Raw genomic sequence first — 26861 nt, 5'->3', positions numbered from 1 at the left:
CCATCTGTAATGGTAACGGGATCTGATGTTCTTTTGTGGAATGCAGGTGTGCATGACGACAGAGCACTCATGTGTAAAAACTAAATACGTTTTTAAAAATGTATGTAGCTTGTAGATATTGTTCATACAAGTTGATGAATTTATATTAGTGATGCAATTTTATTTTATTTTATCTTTTCCATTTTGAACGCCAGTTTCTTTATGTGGCTGGGCTGGCCTAGAACTTAACTCTGTAGCGTAGCCTATTCTCAGACCTTGTATCTTCATGCCTCTGCTTCTGATTTGGTTATAGGCATGTGCCACCATGCTTGGCGGTACCCTAAAGTTTGAGGCTACAAGTCAGGTAAATGTAGAAACTTTAGGTTTTTCTTCTTAAGGTAAAGTTGAAAACTTCTTCATCTGTGATTTTAATTATCTAATCTGAAGTGTCCTTAAGTTATAATAAAAAAGCGTAAGTTTTTTTATTATAAATAAACATGTTAATTTTTCTAAGGTGTAATTTTTGAAAGGCCTAGTTTACTCTGAGATCAGGTGGTAGTAAGAAAAACATACTGATTTAACATCTAATAAAACTTACTTTGACTAATTTAAGCTTTTGCCGTTTTCTTTGCAGTATCCCTCTTCAACATATTCTTTTAATGTTTGTATTCACCCACACTCACACACGCTCTCTCTCTTTGAGAAGATAACCTGAGGATAACCTCATTACCGTGGGTCCCAGCCATTACACTCCGGTTGTCAGGCTTGGTGGTGGGCACCTTTCCCTCAGCATCATGTAGCCAGCCCCTAAACTTCCTTAATGTTGAAGTAAACATTTACAGTTGAATTAAAAATGTTTATTGATTAGAATTACTAATATAAAAAGAGCAAGTCCGGCCATGCAGCTGTTTCCAGCTCGTGCTAATTGTTTTTTAAATCTACTTGACTAGGCATTCTATTGGAGATACCAAAGTCCCCTTTTGTCTCCAGTCCTGTGTGAAGCCCCTGAAATACGCCATTGCAGTTAATGATCTGGGAACTGAGTATGTGCATCGCTATGTTGGGAAAGAGCCAAGTGGATTGAGATTCAACAAACTATTTCTGAATGAAGATGGTAAGGAATGTTTACAAGTCGGTTAGAGAAAGAAATAACTCATTTTTCTGCTTAACTCTAAGTAATTTGAATTCTGCTTTTGAAGAAATCTTTTCCTATTTTTTTAAAACTTGACGTCGAGTTTCTTTAATCTTTAGAGGTTTTTTTTTTATGTTATCTTACACCATCAGCAAGAGCAGTAGGGAGGTAAGGGCAGGAAACGCATTCCACAGGTGGTACGGTGCACACTTGTAATCCTAGCAGATAGGAGATGGAGTAAGGTGGGCCTGGAGCTCGGTGATGCTCTCAGCCCATAGCATTCGAGGGCAGCCTAGGCTCCATGAGCCCTGCCCATTAATAAGTAAATAAGTTACATTATAGTCACCTATCGAGGGTTTCTGTTAACCTTTGAAAATGTTTACAATGTGCTTACGAGCAGTCCAGTGGGAGCAGCTCATAATTACTCTGAGTGTGTTGCTGATTTCAGTTAAAAGAGCCTGTTTGGCAAGGGTAAAGAAATAGCTAGGTTCAATCTCCTTACCAGTTTTATTGTTAGAGGCTCTGACCTCAATTTGTCCATAGAATGAATGTATAATCACTCTTAAATAAACGTCATATACTATAAAAGGGCATATAGTTTTTTGTATTTTACCATAATCTTTGCTGTTTTTTTACCATAATTTTATGCTAATATAAATTAGCATATATTGGCAATTTTATTGAGGATGTTATATTCTGAGATATTTATTAGGCCCTTTGACCTCCAAGTTTAATAAAAACTTGTTCTGTTATTCCTGGAATATAAAACATTTTACAATATAATGAGCACTTTCCTTTGGAAGGCAAGGGGAATAATCTAAGTCATTCTGGCAGATACATTGATTTTTAGGAAGGTATTTAAACATCTAAAAACAAATGTAGAATTTGAATATTAGACATCTTTTTGAGAGGCTGTTTAAATGCTTAGTGATTACGAGCACTGGCTTATCTTTGAGAGAACAAGATGTGCTTCCCAACAGTGCATGGTGGGCTAACAGCTAACTACAGTGTCAGTTCCAGGTGATCTCAGCGCCTCTTCTGGCTGCCTCCACCCCAGGCACATACATTGTGCAGAGACATACGTACGTCCAGGAACCCCCCCCCATACATGTAAAATAATATAGCATCTTATAAAGAATTAAAAAATGTTTGGGTAAATAAATTTAGCATTATTAATAATTTTTGCCATGTTCATGAATGGTTTTTAAAAAGTGGTAATATGGTCTATGAAAACAGTTGTGATGAGAGCTCAAGGTTTTAGTACTAGTTTTTCATAAGAATTGAAATAGGAAACTAAACCAAAGGTCTTGTCTACCAGCAGTCTTGATGGCCAGAAGAAGGCTTAGGGTCCCCATTTGTTCCTGAGTTCTCAGGGGATGCTGCGTTATTGAATCTTGGTTTGCACCAGACCCCACACAGAACAGTTTGAAGATCATTTTCTCACTTAAAATTTCACTAGTAGAGTATTTGTGCCTCTGTTCACTTCGGATCAGAATTACATGGTAATAATTATCCCTCTTGCTATGTGAGGTTGTAATAGTAAAGATTAGTGTAAGTATGGACAGATGAGCAACAGCTGTAGTACCCTGGAAGAATACGTAATAAAGTGTTTGAGATGTAAATACTTTTTGTCCTGAGATCGGCGTTGGCTGATACTTTCTATCATCGTGAGGAAACACATCTGTGGAGGTGGCAGTCTTGGAAAATATCCTTATCTTCAATGATACAAGTCATGATAGCACAGTTTATTCATTGAAGCACAGCTCGAAGCTAGGGTTGGGAGTCTGCAGACCTGTGACCTCATCTCTCAGTTGTAGATAGGAGTAGTCATGAGTTTGAGGACAGACTGGGTTACTTATAGTGTTTCAGAACAAAAACAGTAGCAAAAGTATACAGTGCAGTAGCTTTTACTATATTCATGCCCGTCAAATTGGAACACTGTGACCCCCTCCACCACAAAGTCCATATTCACTCGTTATTCCCTGTCTCTGTTTAGTCCTGGAACCCGGCTACTTATTAGTTATTATATATACTTATTATTATATACTTATTTCTGTCTGTAGATTCATTTATTCGAGAAACTCCAGTTAAATGGGATCACTTAATATTTGTTTTTTCATGACTAGCTTTTCTTAGCTTAATATGATTAAGGTTCATGTAGTTTATTCCTTTTTATAATATTCCATGATTGATAAACCATGATGACTGGACATTAGACTTCTCTTGGTTACATGGCTAAGCGGGATGGCTGGGTCCCATGGCGACTGTTTATTATTTTGCGGAACCATTTGACTGCTTTCTCAGAGCTTACAGGTTTAGCTAGAGGCTTGTCTTGTGGAATGTAACCTGTTCATTCAAGGAAACCAATGGTGTGTATAATACAGGTAAATGTCTGTGTTCGGACTGTCAGGTTCAATAAGCTTATCCCTGAGGAGATAAATCATTGCCACGGGGAAGTAGGCGTTTGTTTTGTTATTTGAGGCCGGAGCTCAGGTAGCCCAGCCTGGGATTAGGAAAGAAGAACACTGCCACACTTTGCTGGAAGTCTTTCAAGTGAGTATTTGTAATGGATTGGAGTTGTGTGTTCATGATTCACGAATGCTAACGTCATAAGTTAAGCTTTTAAAATTTCATTTAAGAATTAGAATTGCTAAGCTTTTAAGTTAATCAACTTAAGAATTACAATTAAGAATTTAAAGAATTTCAATTTTTAAAAGTTTAAGAATTTAAAAATTAATTTTAAAAATTTGCATCAATAAGCAAGATCCTAATCAATTTTTGGAGGTCCTGTGATGGCTCCACATGACCAATGAAAAAAATTAATTTTAAATTTAAGAATTGAAATAAGTTAATTAAAAATCAATTCAAGATTTAGAAAAGGTTAGGATTATGGGTTAATTTAAAAGTTAAATTTTATTTAAAAAGACTGGAGAGATGGGCCAGTGGTTAAGAGCACTTGCTGTTCTTGCAGAGGACCCAGATTTAGTTTCAAACACCCACATGGTAGCCCAAAACTGTCTGCAGCTCTAATTGCTGGGGAGCTGACAGCCCTCTTTGGCCTTTCCAGAAACCAGTTATGTGTGTGGTGCACATATATACATGCAGACAAACACACAGAAATAAAATACATCTTTCAAAAAGCTGTTTAAGAAGTGTTGAAGGTACAGAGGATATATGTTAAGTGAGTATAGTTTTATTATTTGGGCGTGTTACTAGTGTTTGTGTTGATCTTCAGTGGATATACACACACATGCGTACACACACATGTGCATAAATGCAAGAACCTTTTTAAACAGTAAAATTGGAGTCATACCAGATGGCTTTTTCAAGAGTATTTGTAATATAAAGTCCATTAGGGGTCAGCTGATGTATGCATTTTGTGAACTTTAATAGTAACTGAGATATTTAATCATTAGATTAAATAATCTGCGATAAAGACTGAGACTGAAAAGGCAGGGTTAAGAAAATTGGATGTTCTTCTAAAACTACTTTTTACAACTGCTGTGTGAATTCTTTTTTTACTATGTGGTATCAGCAGAATCCTAGGTGTGAACAACTGGTTTATATGTACCTTGCTCCAAACAATCCTCCTGCAGAAAAGTACGTGTGCATCCGAGGAAGTGGTGCCAAATATCTGAAACAGTGCTGTTGCTTTATGTTTTCAGATAAACCACACAACCCTATGGTAAATGCTGGGGCCATCGTTGTCACTTCACTGATAAAGGTAAAATGTCGGCCTTTCCTTTTAACCTAGTCAAATGTTTTAATAACTAAGGAATAAATATGTATTTTGGATTGTTTGTGTAGGACTATGATACATTTTCCTTGGTATTAATAAAATAGTCTTGTTATATTGGGCTAGGGTTATCAGTCCGTGTTTCCCCCCCCCCCCCCCCCCGCGATGTCCTTTCAAGTATAAAATGAAAACCATTGGACTCACCATGAATCCCAGCCATTAGTTCACTTCTCCATATAAAGCTTTTGATCAGTAGGCACTGAGGTGTTTCTTTTTAAGGTTTTTAATCTTTTTTTTTCTCTTCTAGAAAGAGTAAAATTTTTTTCTAGAAAGAAGCATTTTCTGTATAATATTTTTATTAGTTAAATGCTGGAGAAAATGTTCTAGTTTTTGTTTAAGACAAAATATATTATATTAAAAGAAGTAAATTATTTTTATTCTCAAGCTGGGATCGCATTTTTCATTTAAATTTGTTTCATTTGTTTTACTTTTATCATGTCATAAGTAAAAGAAATAAGGCTTCTTCCAATTATTACATTACTTACATTTCTGTGTTTGCATTGTATGTGACTTTTTATGTTAGTGTTTGTATTGCTTCAATAATTGGAAGCTAATGTTTTGAAATAAGTATTTCAAAATGGTTCTGTTGTGTGATAGACTTTTGTATTTATCACACAATTTCAAACACACACCCTTTTTATTTTTAATTTCTATTTGTGTTACTTATTAAAATGAATTTTGTGTTTGGGTCACTTACGTTCCTCAGTAAATTTGTGCCTGTCTATTTCAGGTTAGAATAAAACATAACTGATGGACTTGTATATGGATACTATAGATGGGGTACTGTGGATGCAGACAGAATGCTGAAGGGTAAATTACAGGTGTAGCCCAGTCCTCAGGAGCTCATCCAGCTATCGTAGAAGCCCTGCATTAACTCAGTGAGGTTTAAAGCTGCTCTCTTAAAAATATGTTCTTTTAGGGCAGTAATTTATAAGCATTGGCCCACTTGGCTCTAAGTAGATTTTATAGCCAAATATCTTTTAATGTAGCTAGTTTGACTTGAGTTTCTGCTTTCCAGTTATCCTGAGGTGAAAATTATTGTAGAACATAGCAGTGCAGTTATATAGAAGGCACACTGTGCTTAGGTGTCCTTAGGTAAATGTATACATACACAAGTGGGCCTTTGTCTCTGAATCCAGTAAATGTCCGGAGTCCATAAGATTACATTTATTTTAGTGGGCTCACTGACTTCCCTGAAGATGATTCATGGATTTCATCTCAACGACTGCAATGGAGGGGCTGTCGTGTTGAGGATTCCTCAGTTACATGTGACTTAGAGGTAGCCCGGCAGAATTGAGATGAGATCCTGCTATAGGAAGTGAGGTTAGCATGGCATACCAGTAGGGTCTCTTTAGAGGACGCTTGTGAAATGATTTATAGAACGTCTTCTCCACTGCATGCAGTTCAATCCCTTTTGTTTCATGACTGTGGGCTGAGTCAGGTGCACTGACATGCCGCATGCGGGAAGTGCATGTCTGGTCACACCACACCGTCACCTCATTAGTCTCACTTCCCATGGTATGTCATGTGTCATAGACCACGTTGGTCCAAGTTAGTGTGAGCGTTTAGGAGCAGTAAAGAGCACACACAGCATAAGTTGGGTCACGGCCCGGCCCAGTAGTAAAGAAAAGTCGTCTTGTATTTGTGACTGGTCAGTTTTAAACTTGTAAAATTTAAGTTTATCAGAAAAGTTGGCAGTTGGTATGTAAACTCATCATCTTTGAGTCTTTGTTTTCAGACTATGTTTCACAAGTGTTTTTTTAACTGAACATAATATAAATCTTAAAGGTATAAGCTTAATACAGCTGTAAAGCTGCCCTAAAAAGAAGACATTCCTTAGGATAAAGAAAGAATTGATTGGTTAGGTATCCGTACGCAGCGTCTGCATGATTATGTATTTATAAAATGGAAATGGTGTGAAGTTAACAAAACCTAGCCAGACAGCCCAGTCGTCTTGCTTACAGGAAATGGACGCTGGATGGATTGTATCACCAGTGGAATCTGGTTTGTGTTCTGTTATGTATTAGCATTTACTGTGCCATAGTTAACGTGGGGGTTGCCTTTCCACTTAATGGTGTCTTTGACTTCAGCAGTTATGAAAGCAGAAACGCTGCGGTATTTTAACTTGTACAAAAGCTGCATCTGTTTTTTAAATAGTTATTCGAAGCCATCATGTAGACACTAGTTGGTGCCTGCTCTCTGATTGCAAACATGCTCCTTCCGGGGAGCTTGAACTTGCGTGCCCAAAGCAGGTCTCGTCTCGTTCTGCAGCTGTCGGATGCAGCCCTGCTTTCAGCTCTTTACTTGACCTTAAGACTGTTTGCTTTGTTTTTTCATTCAAAGTTTGGGGCTTTGTTATGGTACCATTGCAACAAATCTCATGTTACACCCCTCCAAAAAAAGTAGAGTCTTTAGTAAGACTCTTTATTTCATAATTTTGTAGTATTGATATTTTTTCCTTGTAGGGTTGGTGGTGATCCTCAGGAAATGGGGGAAGAGGCAGAGCAAATGTTCAAAAGGATTAGCAGATTGTGGAAAAAGGAGGATTTGGACAGAAGGAACCTGTTGCATTAATTCTTAACCACTAAGCTTATAGGAAAACTCCAATATTTAAAATTTTAAACAAAGCTATATAGGTAAATACCTTTTTGAAAACAAATGTAATTTTACACTGAAAATGCACATAATTACAAAGACATAAGGGTTATTCTTGCTTTTTTCTCTTACAGTAGCTGTTATGTTTAAGGGAATACTTTGTTACAATCTGTTTAACTATCTCATGATGATAATGTGTGATTGTGTGGTTTAAAGGAAAGAATAAGGACAAGAGGGGTAGTTATGTTTAGATGAAAAGACATGTCTCTTGTGTTTTAGTTTTTCAGTGATAAAAATGACCTAGGTTTATCTTAAAAGTTAAAGTCTGATGCCTTGAATATTGGGGTATGAAACTTAGGGCAACATATATTATAAAATGATGTCACTATTGCATTTTGATTTTAGAAATTTGGTAAGCTGTGTGATTTTCTAAATTTATGTCTGTTCTAGTGGTTGTTTCTAAGTTTCACCACTTGAAAATGTTGTGTGTTCCCTCAACTCCCGTTTTGGGAAGCAGCCACTTTTTAATTAAAACATTAAAGATTTTAAAGTGTTGCTCTGTAAAACCTCAAGACAAATCTAATTCATCTCTGCTGTCTTCTGTTTGTCACACTGGCCGTATTCCAGCAGATTTCCTAGTCAACTTACCCCTCAGGTCGTATAGTGCAAGGTGCCCTGGGCTTGGTATATTTACAGCACAGGAGTTTAGTGCTTTATTTACTTAACATTTATATTAGTAGACAAATTTGAGGGTTTTTTCTTTTTCTTTTTTTAATGAAAGGTAGAGTTTGTTTTTTTCCAGCCGAATTAATCGAGCTGTTCAAAAGAGATAATCTATAAGAATGCTGTATCAACAGGGCACAATGGTACTTGTCTTTACCCCAGTGCCCTGAAGCAAAAGCAGGTGGAGAGCTGTGGATTTGATGTCAGCTGTGTGTAGATCGTGAGTTCTAGGCCAGCCAGAGGTAGTAGTAGGGCCCTGTCTCCAAAAAGCACTACAACCCAGATATAGAACAGTTACTTTTTATTTTTAATACTAATTTGTAGTTTGGTGCTGTTTAGTTTCAGAAGATTCCTCTGTGACAAGATCAAACCAAGACTTTTATAAAATCATTTTCCATTGCCTCCCTCTGCTTCTTTTGTGATCTCTAATATTTAATTGACTTGTATGCCCACTCTTTATGACTACATTGCATAATAATTGGCTAACATGTTGGCTGTTTAATGAAACATTTTTTAGTGTTGCCAAGTATATTTGTTGTTGTACAGAGTTACATGAATTCATTCATAAACATATTGTAAAATCAGGTCTAAAATTACTCCCAACATAGTTACATTAATTCTTTCAGTTTATGTTTCAGTGCTTGTACTGTGGGCGCCATGCTGGAATAGCTACATCCCTGGCGCAAAGGGTTAAGGGCAAGGAGCGCTGGTAGTTTAAGAACTTCTCCTTCCATATGTTTCCTATGTGCCCCTCTTAAAATACTTTGCTTTTGGTTTGGATAGTTCCCATTTTCCAGAAGAAAGGCCATCTCATGTTGTCCATACTTGTTACGGTTCACTGCTCTTTGGTAAAAGTCTTGGTTGCTAATGAGGCAATACTTTAAAGTATTGAAGTTAGTAATACTGAGCCTGTGAATTAAAGTAATGCCTGGTAATAATTGTTATTACCAATAACACTATTCTAGGTTGTTTCCTTGTTTAGTTAACAAAATTGAAATAAGACTTAAGCAGGTTGAGCTTAGGTACAGTTTTGATTGCTATGTGATAAGATCCCAGTTGGTGGAGGAGGGAGTAATAGTTTGCTGTATCAAAACCTTGTTCCGCGTCAGTCTGCTCATTGACTGTGCGAAAGGGCCTTGACGTCTGTATAAGCGCTAATGTGAGAACTCTCTCAGGGTTCTGTCAGTGGAAATGATCAATTGGCATATGAACCACAGATCAGTTATGATTTTGAAGACAAAAGAAAATGCCCTACAAGATAATCATACAAATTCTGCAAGATGATTAGCAAATTGACATCTTCTTTCAAACATATTACTACGACAAACTCACTCATGGACAGAATCAAACGCCCAGCCCCGCTTACCCATCACCTGCTCCAGTTTTATAGTCGCTGTTCCTTCTCCTCAGATGACTACACCGTAGCAAACCTGATGGTCCTTTTTCAGTTTTTCTTTTCTTCGGCAAAGCACGTACTCTCTTTTGTTTTGTGTATATGTTTTTTTCCTAAGAGCTTTGCATAAAAGCTTTTTACTCAGCGCTTCAGTTTTATAATTAGGTCCCACCCATCCGATCTATTCATCTGGTACATAAAATCTTTCCAAGGGATATGGGGACACCTAGACTGTAAGGATTCAAAAAGTTAAATACCATTTCCAGGATAGATAGAAGAACAAACATCATTAATCAAATGCCTTTACATATAAATAGGAGATACTCTTTAGTCCATGTGATCATTCAGTATTTTATTATTTCCTACTTAGATATATCTGCTTAGAACATTTCAGATACCTATTAAAAACATTATTTAATAATGGAATCTGAATGTAACAAATAATACAGTAAAGGTTGATATTTCCTTTTTCGTTTTTTTGTTTTTGTATTTCGAGACAGTTGTTTCTCTGTGTGTATTCCTGGCTGTCCTGGAACTCCTTCTGTAGACTGGGCTGGCCTTGAACTCAGAGAGATCCACCTGCCTCTGGCTCTTGCTCTTGAGTGTTGGAATTGAAGTCATGCTAAGTTGTTTCTTAAAAACAATTTAAAAGCAAAATTCAATTTTTGGAAGCCATAAAATAAACCAAGTATGTGACCAAGTCTAGGGTTGAAATGTTAAACTTTATAATTCAATGAAGAAAACTTGTATTAATTTTACAGGGTAGCTCAGGTAACTTGTTTATTTTATACTGATTAGTTGTGTATCCAGTGATGGTCTATGTGACAACACAGTTGTGCTTTTTTTGTGTGTTTTCTCTAAGGTTAAAAAGGTTTTCGTGGCTTAAATGTTGTTACATATTTTACAGCATTAGGATCTATGGAATATTTTGACAACTGCAACAGTTCAATGAAGTTGGTAATTTCTTCTTTTAATTATTTTTCATTGAACAGCTTTGGAGTTACATGTCTACATTTTAGATTCTGGTATAAGAAAACTTTTAAAATGTCAGGATGCTTTAGAGAAAATATATAACCCCTCTTACAACAAAAGGGTTATAATCTAGCTGTCATTAAGTTATTTTTGCATTATTTAAGTTTGGTTAATGTCTAATTTTGATGACACACTCTGGTGTTTCTTTCTGTTGCTGATTATGTACGTGTGATTGTACTTACTAAATAGCTTGATTGGTAGGATTTTATATATTTACCAGTCATAACTAGACTTCCCATAGGGAGAATGGAACTGGCTTTGTTCAGTAGATGACACTCTGGAACAAACTCCCTGTAGCAACATCGTAAATAATGCTTCAGAACCTTGAGGGTAGATTCTTAACAAATTGCTTTTTAAAATGGTTGTCAAGTTATTTGAATCCTGTTTTAGAGATTAGCGATGTATTGTTTCTGTTGGGTGCACATCACCAATCAATACGTTTGATTTCAGATCTTCAGCTTACTGCTTTGTAAACTTCGCCGAGGTAAAATGAAACCATTTGGCTACTTGAACTGATCTACATTGCACAGGCGTTTTCCTAATAACATTTGTGCCAGATAACACGTCAGAGCTAGAAGTAATGAAACAATACATCTTCCTCACTCTGAATTGGCTTACTGTTAAATATAATTATTAGAAGTGCGAGTCACTGAGAGCTGAGCTCTCCCCATGTTTGTAGACCGTAGTCAGCATCTGCTTATAGCAGCACTAGGAAAGACCAGTCGGGTGTGACCGCTCAGTTTCTCACTCAGTACTGGTTTAAAGACTTTGCTTTTTAAAAAATACATTGTTGTTAATTGAAAATCATGCTTTCTATATTACTAATTATGTTATAAGGGCGAAATTTTAAAACTTTTTGAAACTGAAATTAACATTTTAGCAAACCATGTGCTGTTATGAAAGATAAGGGGTCCCAGGGTTATTTGTATTCTCTAGCTCTGAGATTAGTAAATATGTTTTTAAAATATATATTCCCTTTGTAAATTTTGAGCTTTTTCGACATTGGGTGTTGACGTGTACAGAGTTGAAGTACTGTTGTTGTAGAAGGGTTCCTAGATGAGAGACAATGTGCAGTGTCTTGAGAGCCATGGTAGCGAGGGGACGTGTATTGTTAGCTCCGTGCTCAGCTCCGCAGTGTCGTGGTAACGTGTTTGCCTTTGTTTCCTTGCAGCAAGGAGTAAATAATGCTGAGAAGTTTGACTATGTAAGTACAACACAGAATCATGCTTTTGCATTACATCCCTCAAGTAGTTCATTCTGGTTACTAATACTCCTAATTTGGTTTATAGGTGATGCAGTTTTTGAATAAGATGGCTGGTAATGAATATGTTGGATTCAGTAATGCAACGTGAGTCTAATTTGTTACTTGGGCTTTTACAGTTGGTCGGACTTCTTTAAATTCACCTGATAATTAGACTATAGAATTTTATTTTCAGTACTGTTTTACTTTTTATATATACACATATTCAAGCACACATATACATGTATGTAGGTACATGCACATGGTCTCCTTATGGCTCTAGAACTTACTTCAACCAATAGTTAATTACTTAGAATTTGGTCATTAGAGGTAGGTGTCAGTTACCTGAAAGAAACATTTAAAAGGCTTAGAAGCCACAGCCAAACCTTAGGCAGTTCTCAGAATCCCATAGAAGAGGGGGAGGAAGGATTATAGGTGCAGAGGGGTCCCATAAGAAAACCATAGAATCAACTAACCTGGGCTCCTAGGGGCTCACAGAGAGCTTGCATGGGACTGACCTGCGTCTTCTGCACATAGGTTAGAGTTGTGTGGCTGGGTCTTCTTATGGGGCTTCTCTAACAGTGGGAGCAGGGACAGTCTCTTGGTTCTCTGTTACCTCCTTCTGGGTTGCCTCAACTAAACTCAGTAGGAGAGGAAGTGCCTAGTTTTACTGAAACTTGCTTTGCCCTGGCTGGCTGATATACATGGGGTGTCTTCCCTTCTCTGAAGAGAAAGGAGGAAAAATTGGGTGGGGAGGTGTTGGCGGAGGGACTGGGAGGAGATGAGGGAGGGGAACTGGCCATCCAACTACCAGGACCCAGGACAATTTGGAGGTGGGGGGAGGGAGACTGGAAGTAGAGTTTCTCTGGCAGTCCTGGAACTCCAGGCTGCTCTTGGATCTCAGAGAAGAAATCATAAAGTTAAGTAAACTTTTTTTCTTTTAGGTTTCAGTCTGAACGAGAAAGTGGAGACCGAAATTTTGCAATTGGATATTACTTAAAAGAAAAGAAGGTTTTTAAATTTTTGTTTCTATTCAAGGATATTTTTGTGTACTAAAATGACATCTAAGAACTTAGTGTAGCCTTTAATGGTTTAAAGTGAAAAGTTTTGACAAAGCCCTTTTGAATTCTCAGTTGATAGCAGATGACTCATGCTACTATTAAATTGATTTTATGTGTCTGGTAGTATTAGGTACTTGATTGACAGTGTTAGTGTGGATGCTCATCCAAGTTTGCTGCATTTTATTTCTGAAGTGCAGTGTCGGACTAGTGCTGATAAACCTTGTTTTGTTTTTTAAAGAACTTTAAGAGACTGATTCAGTACGATGATAAATTACAATTACTTAATCTTTGTCTCTTAAAATAGAATTTAGGAATTTATATAAGATGGTATAACTTTTCTATATATATTCTATAGACTATATTTTTATGCAAACTGAAATATTTTTATATATCTTAAACTTAACACTGATGTATTTTTTTTGTTTGCCTGAGTTTTCATTGCTTTTCTGTATTTGAATTTGCTTTTTTCAGTGTTTTCCGGAAGGCACAGACATGGTTGGGATACTGGATTTTTATTTCCAGGTAATTGATTGTATAATTTATCTTTGTAAATAGATGTATCACGTTTTACAAAATGTGATGTCTTAGAAACACTGACTCTAGGCCATGAGAAAATAAATTTCATGTCATGAAAGGCTGTTTAATGTTGTGTGCTAAAGACCCACACATGGGAATGGAGCAAGGAGAACAGTGTAGACATGCGTGCAGATGGGGGGGGGGACCCAGAAACTCATTCCCTGCTCTGCTCTCCTAGTGTTTATTTTGCATATGCAAACCTGTTTGGTTTTCAGAGGGCTTCTGTCAGTATTTTAAAATGTCACTCTTCTGTGCTGTCTCACTTTCTGCTCTCACTGTGTCTTTTGATCCTGATTTAATTGGAGCCGAGGGTTGTTGAGCTGTGCCGTCAGTGTCACATATACGTGTGTTCCTCTACGTTAGTTCTCCATATCTGTGTCGTGTCGGGGAGCGTCCCGCACACGTCATTTCTGTGGTACAGATCTCAGTTTAGTATTTTTACATAATAAAGTTGTAATGGGAATATGCATAGACTAGGTTTTGTAAATTTCTATTTACTTTGTATTTGACTTACGAAGACACTTTGAATTCTAACCTTTTGGTATCCTTATAAGATGTTTACGGGAGGTTGGTAATGAAGTTTGATGGAAGTACAGGTTCTACATATCTGTTTATTCGGCGTGAAAGCTGTATTGGGAATCCGATCTTTCCATGTAAAATTTAATTCAATAGTGACCTATTTGGGTTCTGAGCCCTCTTTCGTCCACCAGCAAGTACAGCATTGAACATGGCATGAGCTGTGTGTGACTCCTTGAAACGATCATTTGAAAATAATGTCAGTTTTATTCTAGCCAATAAAACATTAATTGTCGCGTACCGTCCCCGTGTCTGCGCTCGATGCGCTATTACCCAGTCTGTGAGCTTCCAGCAAGGGAGCTGGAGGTTAAAATACACAAACACACACAGACAGAGAGACAGTGACACGGGTCATCCTTGAATTCCCCAAGAATGCCCCCTTTATTGTGTTCAGGGGCAGATTATATAGAGAGAGCCACGCCCCAGCCAAACCCACCAGAAACCACTCTCCTGCCATCAGGAACTCCTGAAGGTCTCGTGCTCAGGGCAGCTGTAGGCACTCAGATCAGGGGTTTACAAGAAATTCAGGATCTGGGGTCTCACTGCTCCCAACAGTTAATTTTGTCTATTACAGTTTGAGAATCTATTGTGAAATTTTGATTCTTTAGTGCAGGAAGAAATTAAGAGATAACCATAGAGGTACTCTTTTCTATAGAGAACTGAGTTTTACTAAGTGAGCATCAAGCTATTAAGAAATTGTTCTTAAATTTGGCAGTGTCCAGTTAGGAGACTATTATTTATGACAAACAGAATTTGGTTAATACTGATTATGAATTAGGAAATGATTAAGGGAATTTACGTTTTGTTTTTGTAAGCATTTCCCTACTTAGGCAATGATAATGGGAATTTAAATCCTCCACGGTGAGCAAAATTCTGATTAATATTAAGTATAAACTAGGAAATGGTCGTGGGAGTTTAAATTTTATTTCTAAAAGTGTTTCCCTGCTCAAGCAATAATACTGGGATTCTCCTTCCTGGCCTGGAACTCACAGTGTAGACCAGGCTGGCCTCCAGCTCACAGAGATCTGCTCAGTTCTGGTATTAAAGGTGTGTACAAACATACCTGGCTAAATCTGAATTCTTTTTAGAAAGCCATTTTCCTACTAAGTCTTTGCTCAGTGGGCCACTGTCACTTGATTCTTTAGTTAGGGAAATTAGCCTTCCCCGCTTCCATCCAGTTTTGGTTGCTGGTAATTAAAAATAAAATGTGGAGAAATACTATTTTAGGTTTAGAGGTAAACTTGGGTTTGTGAGGTAAATTGTTAATGCGTTGATGTCATATTTCAGTGCTGGGATCAAACTCGGCGTGGTTGATACGGAAGGCGCGAGTCCTGCTGCCGAGTCCACCCTCGGCTTTCATTTTTGTTATTTTGATGGCATTTACAGTGTCATAAATTTGGAGATCTCTGAATAAATCTTAAAACGACTAGAACTTTGGTCAGTTGAAATCTTAGAATGGCTTCAAGTTAGAGTAAAATCATCTCTTTTGAAGCCGTATTTCAGATTTGTAGGCAATCTCAGATAAAATGGCTTGACATAGAAGGCAGGTGAGATAAAGCACCGTGAACCTAAATTTTTATAACTCGGTTTTTTCTTTGTTTTAGCTGTGCTCCATTGAAGTGACCTGTGAGTCAGCCAGTGTGATGGCCGCAACACTGGCTAATGGCGGGTTCTGCCCGATTACCGGCGAAAGAGTTCTCAGTCCCGAGGCCGTTCGGAATACACTGAGTCTGATGCATTCCTGTGGCATGTATGATTTCTCAGGGCAGTTTGCATTCCATGTAAGTAATTGCTGATTAGTTTTCTCTTGCAAGGAACTAGTCTAGACTGGTGCTTTTAAAAGTGCAGTTTGAACTTTGCTTCTAAAGCTGTTTTATTTCTGGAGAGAGGCTTGTTTCCAAGGTTAATTGGTTACACATGAGTAAGAAGTAGAGTTAACTAGTATGCGAGCTGTCCTTAAGAATCCACTCATGATACAAGGTTAGTCCAGACTTGCTGTGGGCTTCTTGTTGATGCTTGGCATTAGGGTGGGTTGTACCTCAAGAAGTCCTAAACTCAGGAAATGCACATGCAAAGCCTGAGTCCTTGCTGAAGAGTGTGAAAAGTAAACCTTGAAATGTTTTCTTTTTCTGAGACAGGTTTCTCTGTGTGTGTGTTTCTCTGTAAAAACACAAGCTTACATCATAATTCCCTTCCAAGTATAGTTTTTGGAATTTTTTTCTTTTTTTAAGAAACTTGTCTTTTCCATATTCTTGTGTGTGTTGGTGCGTCCACCAGCGCCTACGCCTTGGTTCCAAGACTGAACTCAGGCTGCTGTACTCAGCGTCTTGCTCCTTTACCACTCAGGGCCATTTTGCAGATCCTGCAGTTTTCAAATGCAGTAGAGAAATGCATCTCATATTATTCATCATTCACCTTTGATCATTATCAGTCCATGACCAGCCTTGTTTCATCTGTGTGCAGACTTGCTTTTCAGTCTTGTTCTTCTCTAGTATGGAATTGTAAATACATAGCACAGCATTATAGTGCCGTAAAACTTCACTGTTGCATAGGAAACAGTTAATGTTATCATTTAGCAATACTACTAAATTTAAGTACTATAAATTATGATTTATATAGTTCTACATTTTGTTTGATTTAGAAAGTAAATAATTACTTTTTTTCATGATCTCTTTTTAACTTATTTTTACCTGAAAACATTGAGTCATTTATTCCTATTTTTTTTTTTTCAGAATAGATTTTCCTCTGGTCTGTTTTCCCTTGTATTTCTTATAAGCTGGCAGACCTGATCTGATTGTTTCGTTTGTTTGTCTCATTAGTTTTTACAAGATGGCTGCAGTGGTACAGTTCTGTCAAGCACTTGACGTCTGACTCTCAGTAGTCCTCTAATAAATGTTTCTCTGGCTCTGCTGATTTTTACTTTATCTTAATTGTTCCACCATTATACAGTGATTCCATCTTGCATAATATAAATTTAAATTTTTTTAAGAGGATTAATTTGTATTAACATTTCTCTATTCTTGGCTATTTCTCTGACTATTGAAAATCTTATGAAGATGCAATTCCTCATTATTTTTTAATTTATGAAATATTTTTAGAAGAAACTTTTATTTAGAATCAGTATGTTTTTTTAGGATAATTAAAAACTAGGGCTCTGTAAAATAGCAACATTCATAGCCCCACAGTTCAGATTCAAGCACTTTTAAGTTACATTTAGTTTACAAAATGTCTTTAAACTTTTTCCAGTGTTGTACTATATTCCAAGCTTATTTGAACTTTATTTACTGTATCATAAATATATCTATGCAGTACTTTTAATGTAGAGTTATTTTATTTGGGTATACACTATTACTTAAAATATTTTTGCATTTATTTATGTGGAAGGTGAAGGGTTGGGAAATACTGACTTTTTAGGAAGGGGGAGGGTTGGAGGTGTCCTTGCACCCTGTGGGGATCTGAGGAAAGCCTGGAGGAGCAGTCCTCCCCTTCCACGTAGGACTCAGGGATTGATCTTACATGTGCCCTAATCGTGAAACAGTTCTCAAACGTAACTTTTGTATATCCTTTTAAATTATTTTCAGGTTGGTCTTCCTGCAAAATCTGGAGTTGCTGGGGGTATTCTGTTAGTTGTCCCCAACGTCATGGGCATGATGTGCTGGTCTCCGCCTCTGGACAAGATGGGCAACAGTGTTAAGGGAATTCACTTCTGTCATGTAAGCACATTTCCTTAGTGCACAGAGGGGGGGCATACNTTTAATTTAGAAAAAAATTATCTTTTGTGAAGATATTGACTGTTCTGAAGATTGCCTAGAAAGGAAACTAAAAATACCAGAAAGTCATTTGAGATTTTATTTTTAATGATGTATAGTAGGGAGGGATTTTCCCATTGGTTGTACTTGAATTATTTAAAGAACGACTTGGCTGACACCCTCCCCCCTGCCCCCACACACAATCACATAAAAGTAAAAACCAGAAACACTTTTATTCTATTTTCAGGCTATTTCTGCTTTTGAGGAAGAGTGCAACTAATTTTATTTGTTGTTCAAATAGTAGGGGATAACCACTGCCAAAACAATAAAGTGTTTTTTAGTCTTTGCTTAGGATAAACTTGTTCTCAGCAGAATAGAATTCATGTGGTGTGGGCTGACTGTAATACAGACATCTACCTTCAGGAGCTTTCGTTTATCCTCTCCAGTCAGTCCAGAGAACATCCAAAGCACGCACACTGCACGCATTCATTGTTGGGGCATTTTTCTGTTTTAGAGGGATTCCCTAACTATATTTTAAAAGTTTTGAATAGGAAAGTGCTCTTGTTTGCATTAATTAGCATTAATATGTGATATTTCAAATTAACTTTTGGTTCTAGTTAACAGCTTTCATTGTGTTCAGTAATAGTTTATGTTCTGTTCCTGCGAAAGAACGGCTGGCATTGAGTGTGCACATGTACGCGTGTGCGTCTCAGGTTATGAGAATGGTAACCGTTCTTCCCGTGTAGCCCTTTGGGATGATTTGTTGGATCACTGTATTCTTACTCCAGGGTTTGCCATAAAGAACTAAAATTTTTGCCAGTCTCAATTTAACGAGATCTATTCGTGTTCACTTTAAAGACTTGTGGTTTTTCTTGTTGCTGTTCCTATTTGCTGCCGGTGCTGTCTGCCAGGAGAGTAAGGAACAGTGTCTGAAAAGTCCAGGGCAGGGGAAGCAGGGATGTCTGAATGCCTGCCTGTAGGTTCGTGGTACCTTACGCACTTTCCAGCGTTTATTATAAAGAAGGATTATTCACTTAAAATAATTAATGCTACTATCATTTCACTTTATAGGTTGATTTGCAGTTCACTGCAAATTTAGTCATGAGAATTTTCTTTATTAATATTTTGTTTTTATTTTGTGTGCATTGGCATTTTGCCTGCATGTATGTCTGTGTGGGGGTGTTGAATATACTGCAGTTACAGACAGTTGTGAGCTGCCATGTGGGTGCTGGGATCAAATCTCAGTTCTCTCTTTACTGAGTGTTTTAATTTCCCAGATTATAATTTATTTTCAATTTTTAAGAACTCAGCAATAGAGAATTAAAACTTAAATCTCTTTTAACAATTGAGTTATTAAAGCAACTTTACTGTAAATAAAAATGAATAAGTTTTAAAATTATATGCTTTTATTTTTTAGTTTAGTGGTTACCAACTACTTCTTGGTAATGTTTCAGCTTTTGTGTTTATTTTCATTTACTGCTTCCCAAAGCCCTTGTTGGGTGCTATATACTTATGGGCTTCCCAATTGAAATTCTGATTACAGTTCAGGCTTACATATTTTGCAAATCTAAAGAATGGAATTGTATTTTGGTTAACTGATTTTAAAAGAAAAAATTTCATGGTTACACAAGTTGCCTTGATGTGACTTGTTAAAAGTCCTTTGTTATAGAAATTGACAATTTGAGTGACTAAGCCTTAATGTTCAGGTCTTACCCAGGAGTTGTTCCTCTTCCTGACCATCGGGCTGTTCGACTAGCCAGCAGCATGGTTGCTAGGAGACAGTAGTGAGCTGCACAGCATAAGCATAATTTGCTGGACTATGAATACACATAGCCGGGGGTAGCTGATTTCTTAACCATATTTGCTGGACTATGAATACGCATAGCCGGGGGGAGCTGATTTCTTAACCATACTCTGTAACTCTTCACAGGATCTTGTTTCTCTGTGTAACTTCCATAACTATGATAATCTGAGACACTTTGCAAAGAAACTCGACCCTCGGAGGGAAGGTGGCGATCAGAGGGTAAGCCCGTCCTTTCTTCCTTCTCCTTTGCTCTCTGGGACAGGGAGCAGCCTCGCCTGCCGTCACAGACAACCCCAGTCTTACAGTTCCATGTAATAAATAAGGTGCTCCCGTTTTTATTTTCACTAGTACATAGATACTAAAATCATCTTTTGATATTTAAAATGGAAATGCTTAGCTTAGCAGCAGTGTTGGTTTCTGCTGCTTTATGTAATTGTTTTATAATTGATTATATTAAAATAAGATATTGGAAGATTTTATGTATTATTAATCCAATTTTTAAAGCCTTGTTTTTACTGTTAATATTTGTCAGTTATTGTTTGGGGTTAAGTTTAGCTCATTGTCTACTGTGTGGATGGATATGTAAATAGAAAGCTACATTAAACTTCATAACAAAAAGGCCACTGGAGATAAAACACTTTCCAGAACAGGTTTAATGATACAATGTTGATTAGAGGCAATAAGGAAGCTCTACTACTCCATGCTAAACACCCCTAAGGTCTTGCGTGTTACCCCTGTTTGTGGCCTCATGATGCATAGTTATTTCAGATTTAGAGCTATTATTAAGATCAGGACTTGTTGGGCAGTGGTGGCGCACACCTTTAATCCCAGAACTTGGGAGGCAGAGGCAGGCGGATGTGAGTTTGAGGCCAACCTGGTCTATAGAGAGTTCTAGGATAGACTTCAAAGCAATAGAGAGAAACTCTGCCTCGAACCACCCCCTCCCCCAAAGATCAGGACTTAATTTTTTTTTTTCATTGGACCAAAGGAGTTGCTGTTGAATTTTAATAACATTCCTTTGTTTCCTATATGAAGAAATACGTTAGTATATAGAAAAAGTATTAGAAAAGCACTTACAAGTAGTAATTTAAATGTGTGCTGAGTACATTTTTGTAAGTGCTGGCTTATGCGTGTGTTAGTCTGTCTGGGAACTTTTCTGCCAGTCAACACGAGTCACACATAACGATGTCAGATGGCGGTGGGTGAGCATATTGATGGATCTCAATAACCTTCGTTGAAAAATACCGTTTTGTAGCATGGACCTTTTGTCACTCGAGTGCACTAATAAATTGTGTATGTTGCTTGAACAACTAGCATTCCTTTGGACCATTGGACTATGAGAGTCTCCAGCAAGAACTTGCTTTAAAAGACACAGTGTGGAAAAAAGTGTCACCCGAGTCGAGTGAGGACACCTCTACAACTGTAGTGTATAGAATGGAGAGTCTGGGGGAGAGACGCTAAAGACATGGGCTCTAGCTGCAAGAGTGCTGCTCTTACCTGGGAAACAACTTTAGGCTTTTCCCCCCTCCAAACTAAGTATTTATTTGAGTTTTTCATTGTTATCAGCCTTGGGTACTGGAGCCATAAAACTTTTAAAAAAAATTTTTTTTTGCTTGTAATCTGTGTATAAAGAAATGAAAAGATTTGTTAATTTTTAGACGAGCATTTATATAAGTAAAGCAAATTTTGCTTTATTTTTTAAAACTACAAAAATGCAATTTCTTTAATCACATTAAAATTTTCACTATATAGTCAGATAACCACATTGTTATGAGTTTTAAAACCTACATGTCAAAGTATTGATGGATTTGTTTTCTTTTCGAGTTATTTATCCTTTGCTATACCCGATAGGATATTGGTAGTGACAGTAATGAAGTACTTCCATGCTAAATACAAAACTAAACAGCCAAAGTAATCCAAATTATTTTATTTAAAAGAGCAGAAGATTATAAAATTAGCTTTGGTTTACCCAGATGTCAGTTATAGTGATAAATTGGATCTAAATATTTAAAATGCAGTTAAAATTTATCAAATATCTTAAAATACCTGTTTTGGTTTTGCTTTTTTGTGTTTGTTTTGTTTTGCCACTCCTCTTGTTCTGTGAGAACCGTGTATTGGGTGTTTCGGCTCACTGAAACAGTTCAGCCAAAGAATCGTCGGTGTGTGAGAACAGTGTGTGCTGTTGTTAAAAAGCTATAATGGTTAGCTGCTCAGAAAAAGACAGTAAATATCTTCAAAATGGATTGTATTTTCATATTATTCATGTAATTTTTTGTTGTATTTAAGTATGAATGGTAAATTTTGGTTTTTTAGCTTTTAGTAATTTTATTGTGTTTCATAAGTGCTAATGAATATTTCTTTTGTGATAAATTATTACATCTCATAAATTTTGTTCTTTTTGAACTTTTATTAGCATACTTATGAAATTAATTTAGTCTGAAGGTATTACATATGCAACTAAAATATTTGTTAAATCTGAATGCTTCTGTTTGTTTTAAAAATGCAATATTGAGAATCAAATCTTTTCAAGAGAACTATGGGCTCCATTTATCCGATTGAGAACAATTATATGGATTATTTTTAAAATCTTAACTTGGCCAAAAAATACTAAAGTTCTAAAGTATTTATTTGCATTTCTTCCTTCATCCATGTATCTTGTTTTTCCTCACAATTTCAAATTTATTTTTTCAAATTCATTTTTAAACTTGTAAATTTTAGGCAAGTGGTTGAGAATAAAAGCCTTACATCTCTTTAGAGTTAGGCACATGTGCAGTAGGACTGCGCAGGAAAAAGTACTTGATTGACATAGGTACTGAATAGGAAGGTGTAGAAAAGTCCTCGTGAGCAGTTTTGAGATTGGAAGCTGTGGTGTTAACAGAAGAAATTTCTCCCCAGAAGTGCTACCTAAAATCCTCGGACTAATTTAAGTATTAAGTTCTGTATTTAAATAATTCCATGGTGACTTTTAGAAAAGACTTCTCTGTTGCTCCAGTGTTCAGATGCATTTCCTAACTGGATGCCTCCTAAGTCTTGCCACTGCCCCTCATGTGGACATTCTCTGTACTCAGAATTTGCTGTTTCATTCAGAAGTTGGCTCTACTTTACAAAGTTTTCATATCATGTGCATATTTGTAAACTTCAGAATCCCCTTGTTAATTTCTAGCACGTCCTGTAGATAATGCTGGTAGTGTTGGGTGCACACTCAGCCATGAGGGGGAGTCAAGTCAGCTGCTGTGCTTGAGGAGCACCGTTAGGAACAAGCGTCCAGAAGTGTGTAGGAAGACACTAGAGTAAGAGGGGTAAGGTATTGTGTCTGCAGACTTCGACGACAAAGGAGAGGAAAGCCTTGCCAGTCCCTTCAGTGTTCTCAAATAAAGTGCTTGGAGAAGTACCCAGGATTGTTGGGTTTAATTTTCCCTGCCATTATTGATTCTTGATATTCAAGCATTTACATGATAGCGTATCTTTCTTTTTGTTTTTTTGTTTTGGCCATCATTAACATTTCATTTGAAATGCAGACTTCCTAAAATATTTTCTTTTTAGCATAAATGTTGTGCATTTTATCTTAGTGTTTGGATTAAAACATTTCTGTTGTTGAGCTTTTTCATTTGCTTTGTATATTTAATAATGTACCTTTATTTTCCAGTATGCCTACTTTTTGTATTGTACAATAAATTTATTTTAAGCTGATTTTATTGTTTTTTTTTTTAATATATATATATATATATGTATCTGTAAAAACACCAGTGATGTTTAAGATAACAACAAAAAAAAAAAAGCACTTGGGGTTTTAATTTAGAAAAAAATTATCTTTTGTGAAGATATTGACTGTTCTGAAGATTGCCTAGAAAGGAAACTAAAAATACCAGAAAGTCATTTGAGATTTTATTTTTAATGATGTATAGTAGGGAGGGATTTTCCCATTGGTTGTACTTGAATTATTTAAAGAACGACTTGGCTGACACCCTCCCCCCTGCCCCCACACACAATCACATAAAAGTAAAAACCAGAAACACTTTTATTCTATTTTCAGGCTATTTCTGCTTTTGAGGAAGAGTGCAACTAATTTTATTTGTTGTTCAAATAGTAGGGGATAACCACTGCCAAAACAATAAAGTGTTTTTTAGTCTTTGCTTAGGATAAACTTGTTCTCAGCAGAATAGAATTCATGTGGTGTGGGCTGACTGTAATACAGACATCTACCTTCAGGAGCTTTCGTTTATCCTCTCCAGTCAGTCCAGAGAACATCCAAAGCACGCACACTGCACGCATTCATTGTTGGGGCATTTTTCTGTTTTAGAGGGATTCCCTAACTATATTTTAAAAGTTTTGAATAGGAAAGTGCTCTTGTTTGCATTAATTAGCATTAATATGTGATATTTCAAATTAACTTTTGGTTCTAGTTAACAGCTTTCATTGTGTTCAGTAATAGTTTATGTTCTGTTCCTGCGAAAGAACGGCTGGCATTGAGTGTGCACATGTACGCGTGTGCGTCTCAGGTTATGAGAATGGTAACCGTTCTTCCCGTGTAGCCCTTTGGGATGATTTGTTGGATCACTGTATTCTTACTCCAGGGTTTGCCATAAAGAACTAAAATTTTTGCCAGTCTCAATTTAACGAGATCTATTCGTGTTCACTTTAAAGACTTGTGGTTTTTCTTGTTGCTGTTCCTATTTGCTGCCGGTGCTGTCTGCCAGGAGAGTAAGGAACAGTGTCTGAATAGTCCAGGGCAGGGGAAGCAGGGATGTCTGAATGCCTGCCTGTAGGTTCGTGGTACCTTACGCACTTTCCAGCGTTTATTATAAAGAAGGATTATTCACTTAAAATAATTAATGCTACTATCATTTCACTTTATAGGTTGATTTGCAGTTCACTGCAAATTTAGTCATGAGAATTTTCTTTATTAATATTTTGTTTTTATTTTGTGTGCATTGGCATTTTGCCTGCATGTATGTCTGTGTGGGGGTGTTGAATATACTGCAGTTACAGACAGTTGTGAGCTGCCATGTGGATGCTGGGAACTAAACTCAGGTCCCTTGGAGCAGCAGTCGGTGCTCTTAACCGCTGAGCCATCTTTCCAGCCCGTTACTTATTTTTTAAGAGTCTTGAAGGGTGAAATTTTAAATTTTAAATTTAGTTTACTTACATGTGATTTCCCCCCTCTCAGTTCTCTGCCACTTTCTGTTAGATCTTGCATATGCATTGTGTAATGAAGCCAGAGCCACCTGAAGATGGCGTGTAAAAAGCTAATTACCACGCACCATGAAGTCTAGTTTAGTTAAGGTTGCCTTAGAACAGACTGTTCTTCACTCAGTCCGTTCTCTGATGAGGACAACTATGTATGGACATATATTTAAATATCTTCATGCTTCATTTCAAATTGCAGTACAAGTTCAAAAAACATTTTATATTTCCTAGAAATGGAAGAAATTTAAATGTATTTAGAAGGTTTTTTCCTCTAGATTCAATAGTTTGCTAATGTGGATACTGTAAAATGTCACACTTGAAGAAATTTCAAAACCTACTATCTAATATAAATAGAGCTTACAAAATTGATTGGATGTTCCTTACATTTCTTAATGGAAAAACGCTTTTAAAACAAAAATGGCTGATCGTAAATATTTTAAGTGGTTGTGTTGCTGCGTTTTAAGTATTGACCTTACGTTGCTGAAATGCTTTCAATTCTAATACCATAAACGATTAAAATTACATATTTAGAAAGACTTCACTTTTGAAAGGAAAACTTTTTACCTGAAATCATCTTTGCTTTTATATCGCGTATCTGGTGATTTTTTTTTTTTTTGTTTCCATAGTTAAACTCTTCTCTGTCCTCCAATATACTTGAGACTCTGAGTTACATAATAATTGCATTTGTGTTCTGTAAACAGTTGAAGGGTTCTCTTGCGTTAAAAATCAGTTGAGTCTTTGTCAGTCTTGGACATCGTATGACTTACTCTGTTCTTGTGTGCCGTCTGGACTTTCTGAGAATCACTAAATGATATTAAATGTGATCTCGAAGGCTCCCTGGTAGAAGCTCCCACCCAGCTGCTAAATGTTCTCTCAGAGTACCTGTAGGTTCCTGGTGGCCGTCCGGTGGATAGCGCGATCTCGTTTGCACAGCCTTTTTAAGGAGAGGCATGATTAGCAATGATAGGACTGCAAGTAAGGCAGGTGGATTGTACCATCAACATTTATTAAAACGGCTTAATTGTGTTCTTTGTTAAGTAACAGTGCGGCTAATTAAAACCAGTCAGGTTAGAAGTGAATGTTACATAATTACACCCTAGTTCTAAAAATAAAATTATTACCCTGGAACCTATGAAGAAGTCAGCGTAGCAGGAGTTCGACTCCAAAAATAAATGCTGCACCACTGGTTTAAAAATAAGTTCCTTTCGAGTTAAATAGAAGTAAGATTGAAACATGCACGAAGTAGTTGAAATTCAGAGTCGTTTCGGCAGAAGCAGCTGGTTGTCTTTGGGTTTGGGCTTTCCCCAGAACAAGTAAAATAAGAGGCTGCTGTCTGTGGATGCCTGCAGCAAAATCCCTGATTTGTTTGTCTCTAGTGCAGATTATCTAACGAACAGTTCTCCACTTCATGGCTTGGGAAATAAATTTATTTATTTATTTATAGCAGAAATGTTAAACATAGTGGGCACTTGAAATGCATTCATTTTCTAAGATTTTATTGACTTGTAAAATGTGAGACTTAGTTCCGATCCGAGAAGTCTTGTTCTGGTAGACGTATAGCCCAGTGTCAGGTGTGCTCACCCTGGGTTCAGTCCCAGCTCCAGGAAGTTTGAAGGGGGAGAAATGATGGTTGTGTTTCTCCGTCTCGGCTGAAACCCGCCTAGTTCCCTCTTCCCTACAGATGTATAGATACACTAATCTCGGCTCTTAAGAGTCTAGCTGTATCCTAAATCCTGTTTGCCTACCTGCCAAATTAAGAAGCTAGAATATTGGCGTCACTGTGCTTGTGTAAATAGTCATGATTGGACTCTTCCATTGTGAAATTTAAAAACTCAAATCTTGTTAAATCTCTCTTTAGTTGTAGTTCACAACTAAGTCTTCCGTGTTTCGCATGTGCCTGTACCATTACTGTGCAGTGTCCCCTCCGGAACAACATAATTTAAGTCTTAAACTTTCCGTCAGTGGGATTAATAATGTGTAAAACCATTCATAATTAATTGAATTCTGTGTCTAGCCTG

General features: G+C 36.9%; 1 protein-coding gene across 4 annotated transcripts in view; it reads left to right on the top strand.

Annotated features, from left to right (window-relative positions):
• The window catches only part of Gls (glutaminase), a 68609-nt gene that overhangs the window by 19639 nt on the left and 22109 nt on the right, over positions 1-26861 (top strand). For 2 of the 4 annotated variants that reach the window (XM_050159380.1, XM_050159382.1), the window contains 9 exons: positions 930-1093; positions 4777-4835; positions 11822-11854; positions 11940-11998; positions 12835-12901; positions 13423-13473; positions 15708-15884; positions 17685-17816; positions 19783-19875. In XM_050159380.1, coding sequence (XP_050015337.1) covers positions 930-1093; positions 4777-4835; positions 11822-11854; positions 11940-11998; positions 12835-12901; positions 13423-13473; positions 15708-15884; positions 17685-17816; positions 19783-19875 — 835 coding nt within the window. Of the gene's footprint in view, positions 1-929; positions 1094-4776; positions 4836-10525; positions 10576-11821; positions 11855-11939; positions 11999-12834; positions 12902-13422; positions 13474-15707; positions 15885-17684; positions 17817-19782; positions 19876-20970; positions 23347-26861 lie in introns of those variants that run through there. The other 2 variants (XM_050159381.1, XM_050159383.1) reach the window with 2 other exon arrangements.

This window comes from Alexandromys fortis, unplaced genomic scaffold (assembly GCF_014885135.2).
Source record: "Alexandromys fortis isolate MF-2015 unplaced genomic scaffold, M_Fortis_MF-2015_v1.1 scaffold_65, whole genome shotgun sequence".
Classification (NCBI taxonomy): Eukaryota; Metazoa; Chordata; class Mammalia; order Rodentia; family Cricetidae; genus Alexandromys; species Alexandromys fortis.
This window is presented reverse-complemented; position numbering and strand designations above follow the sequence as displayed.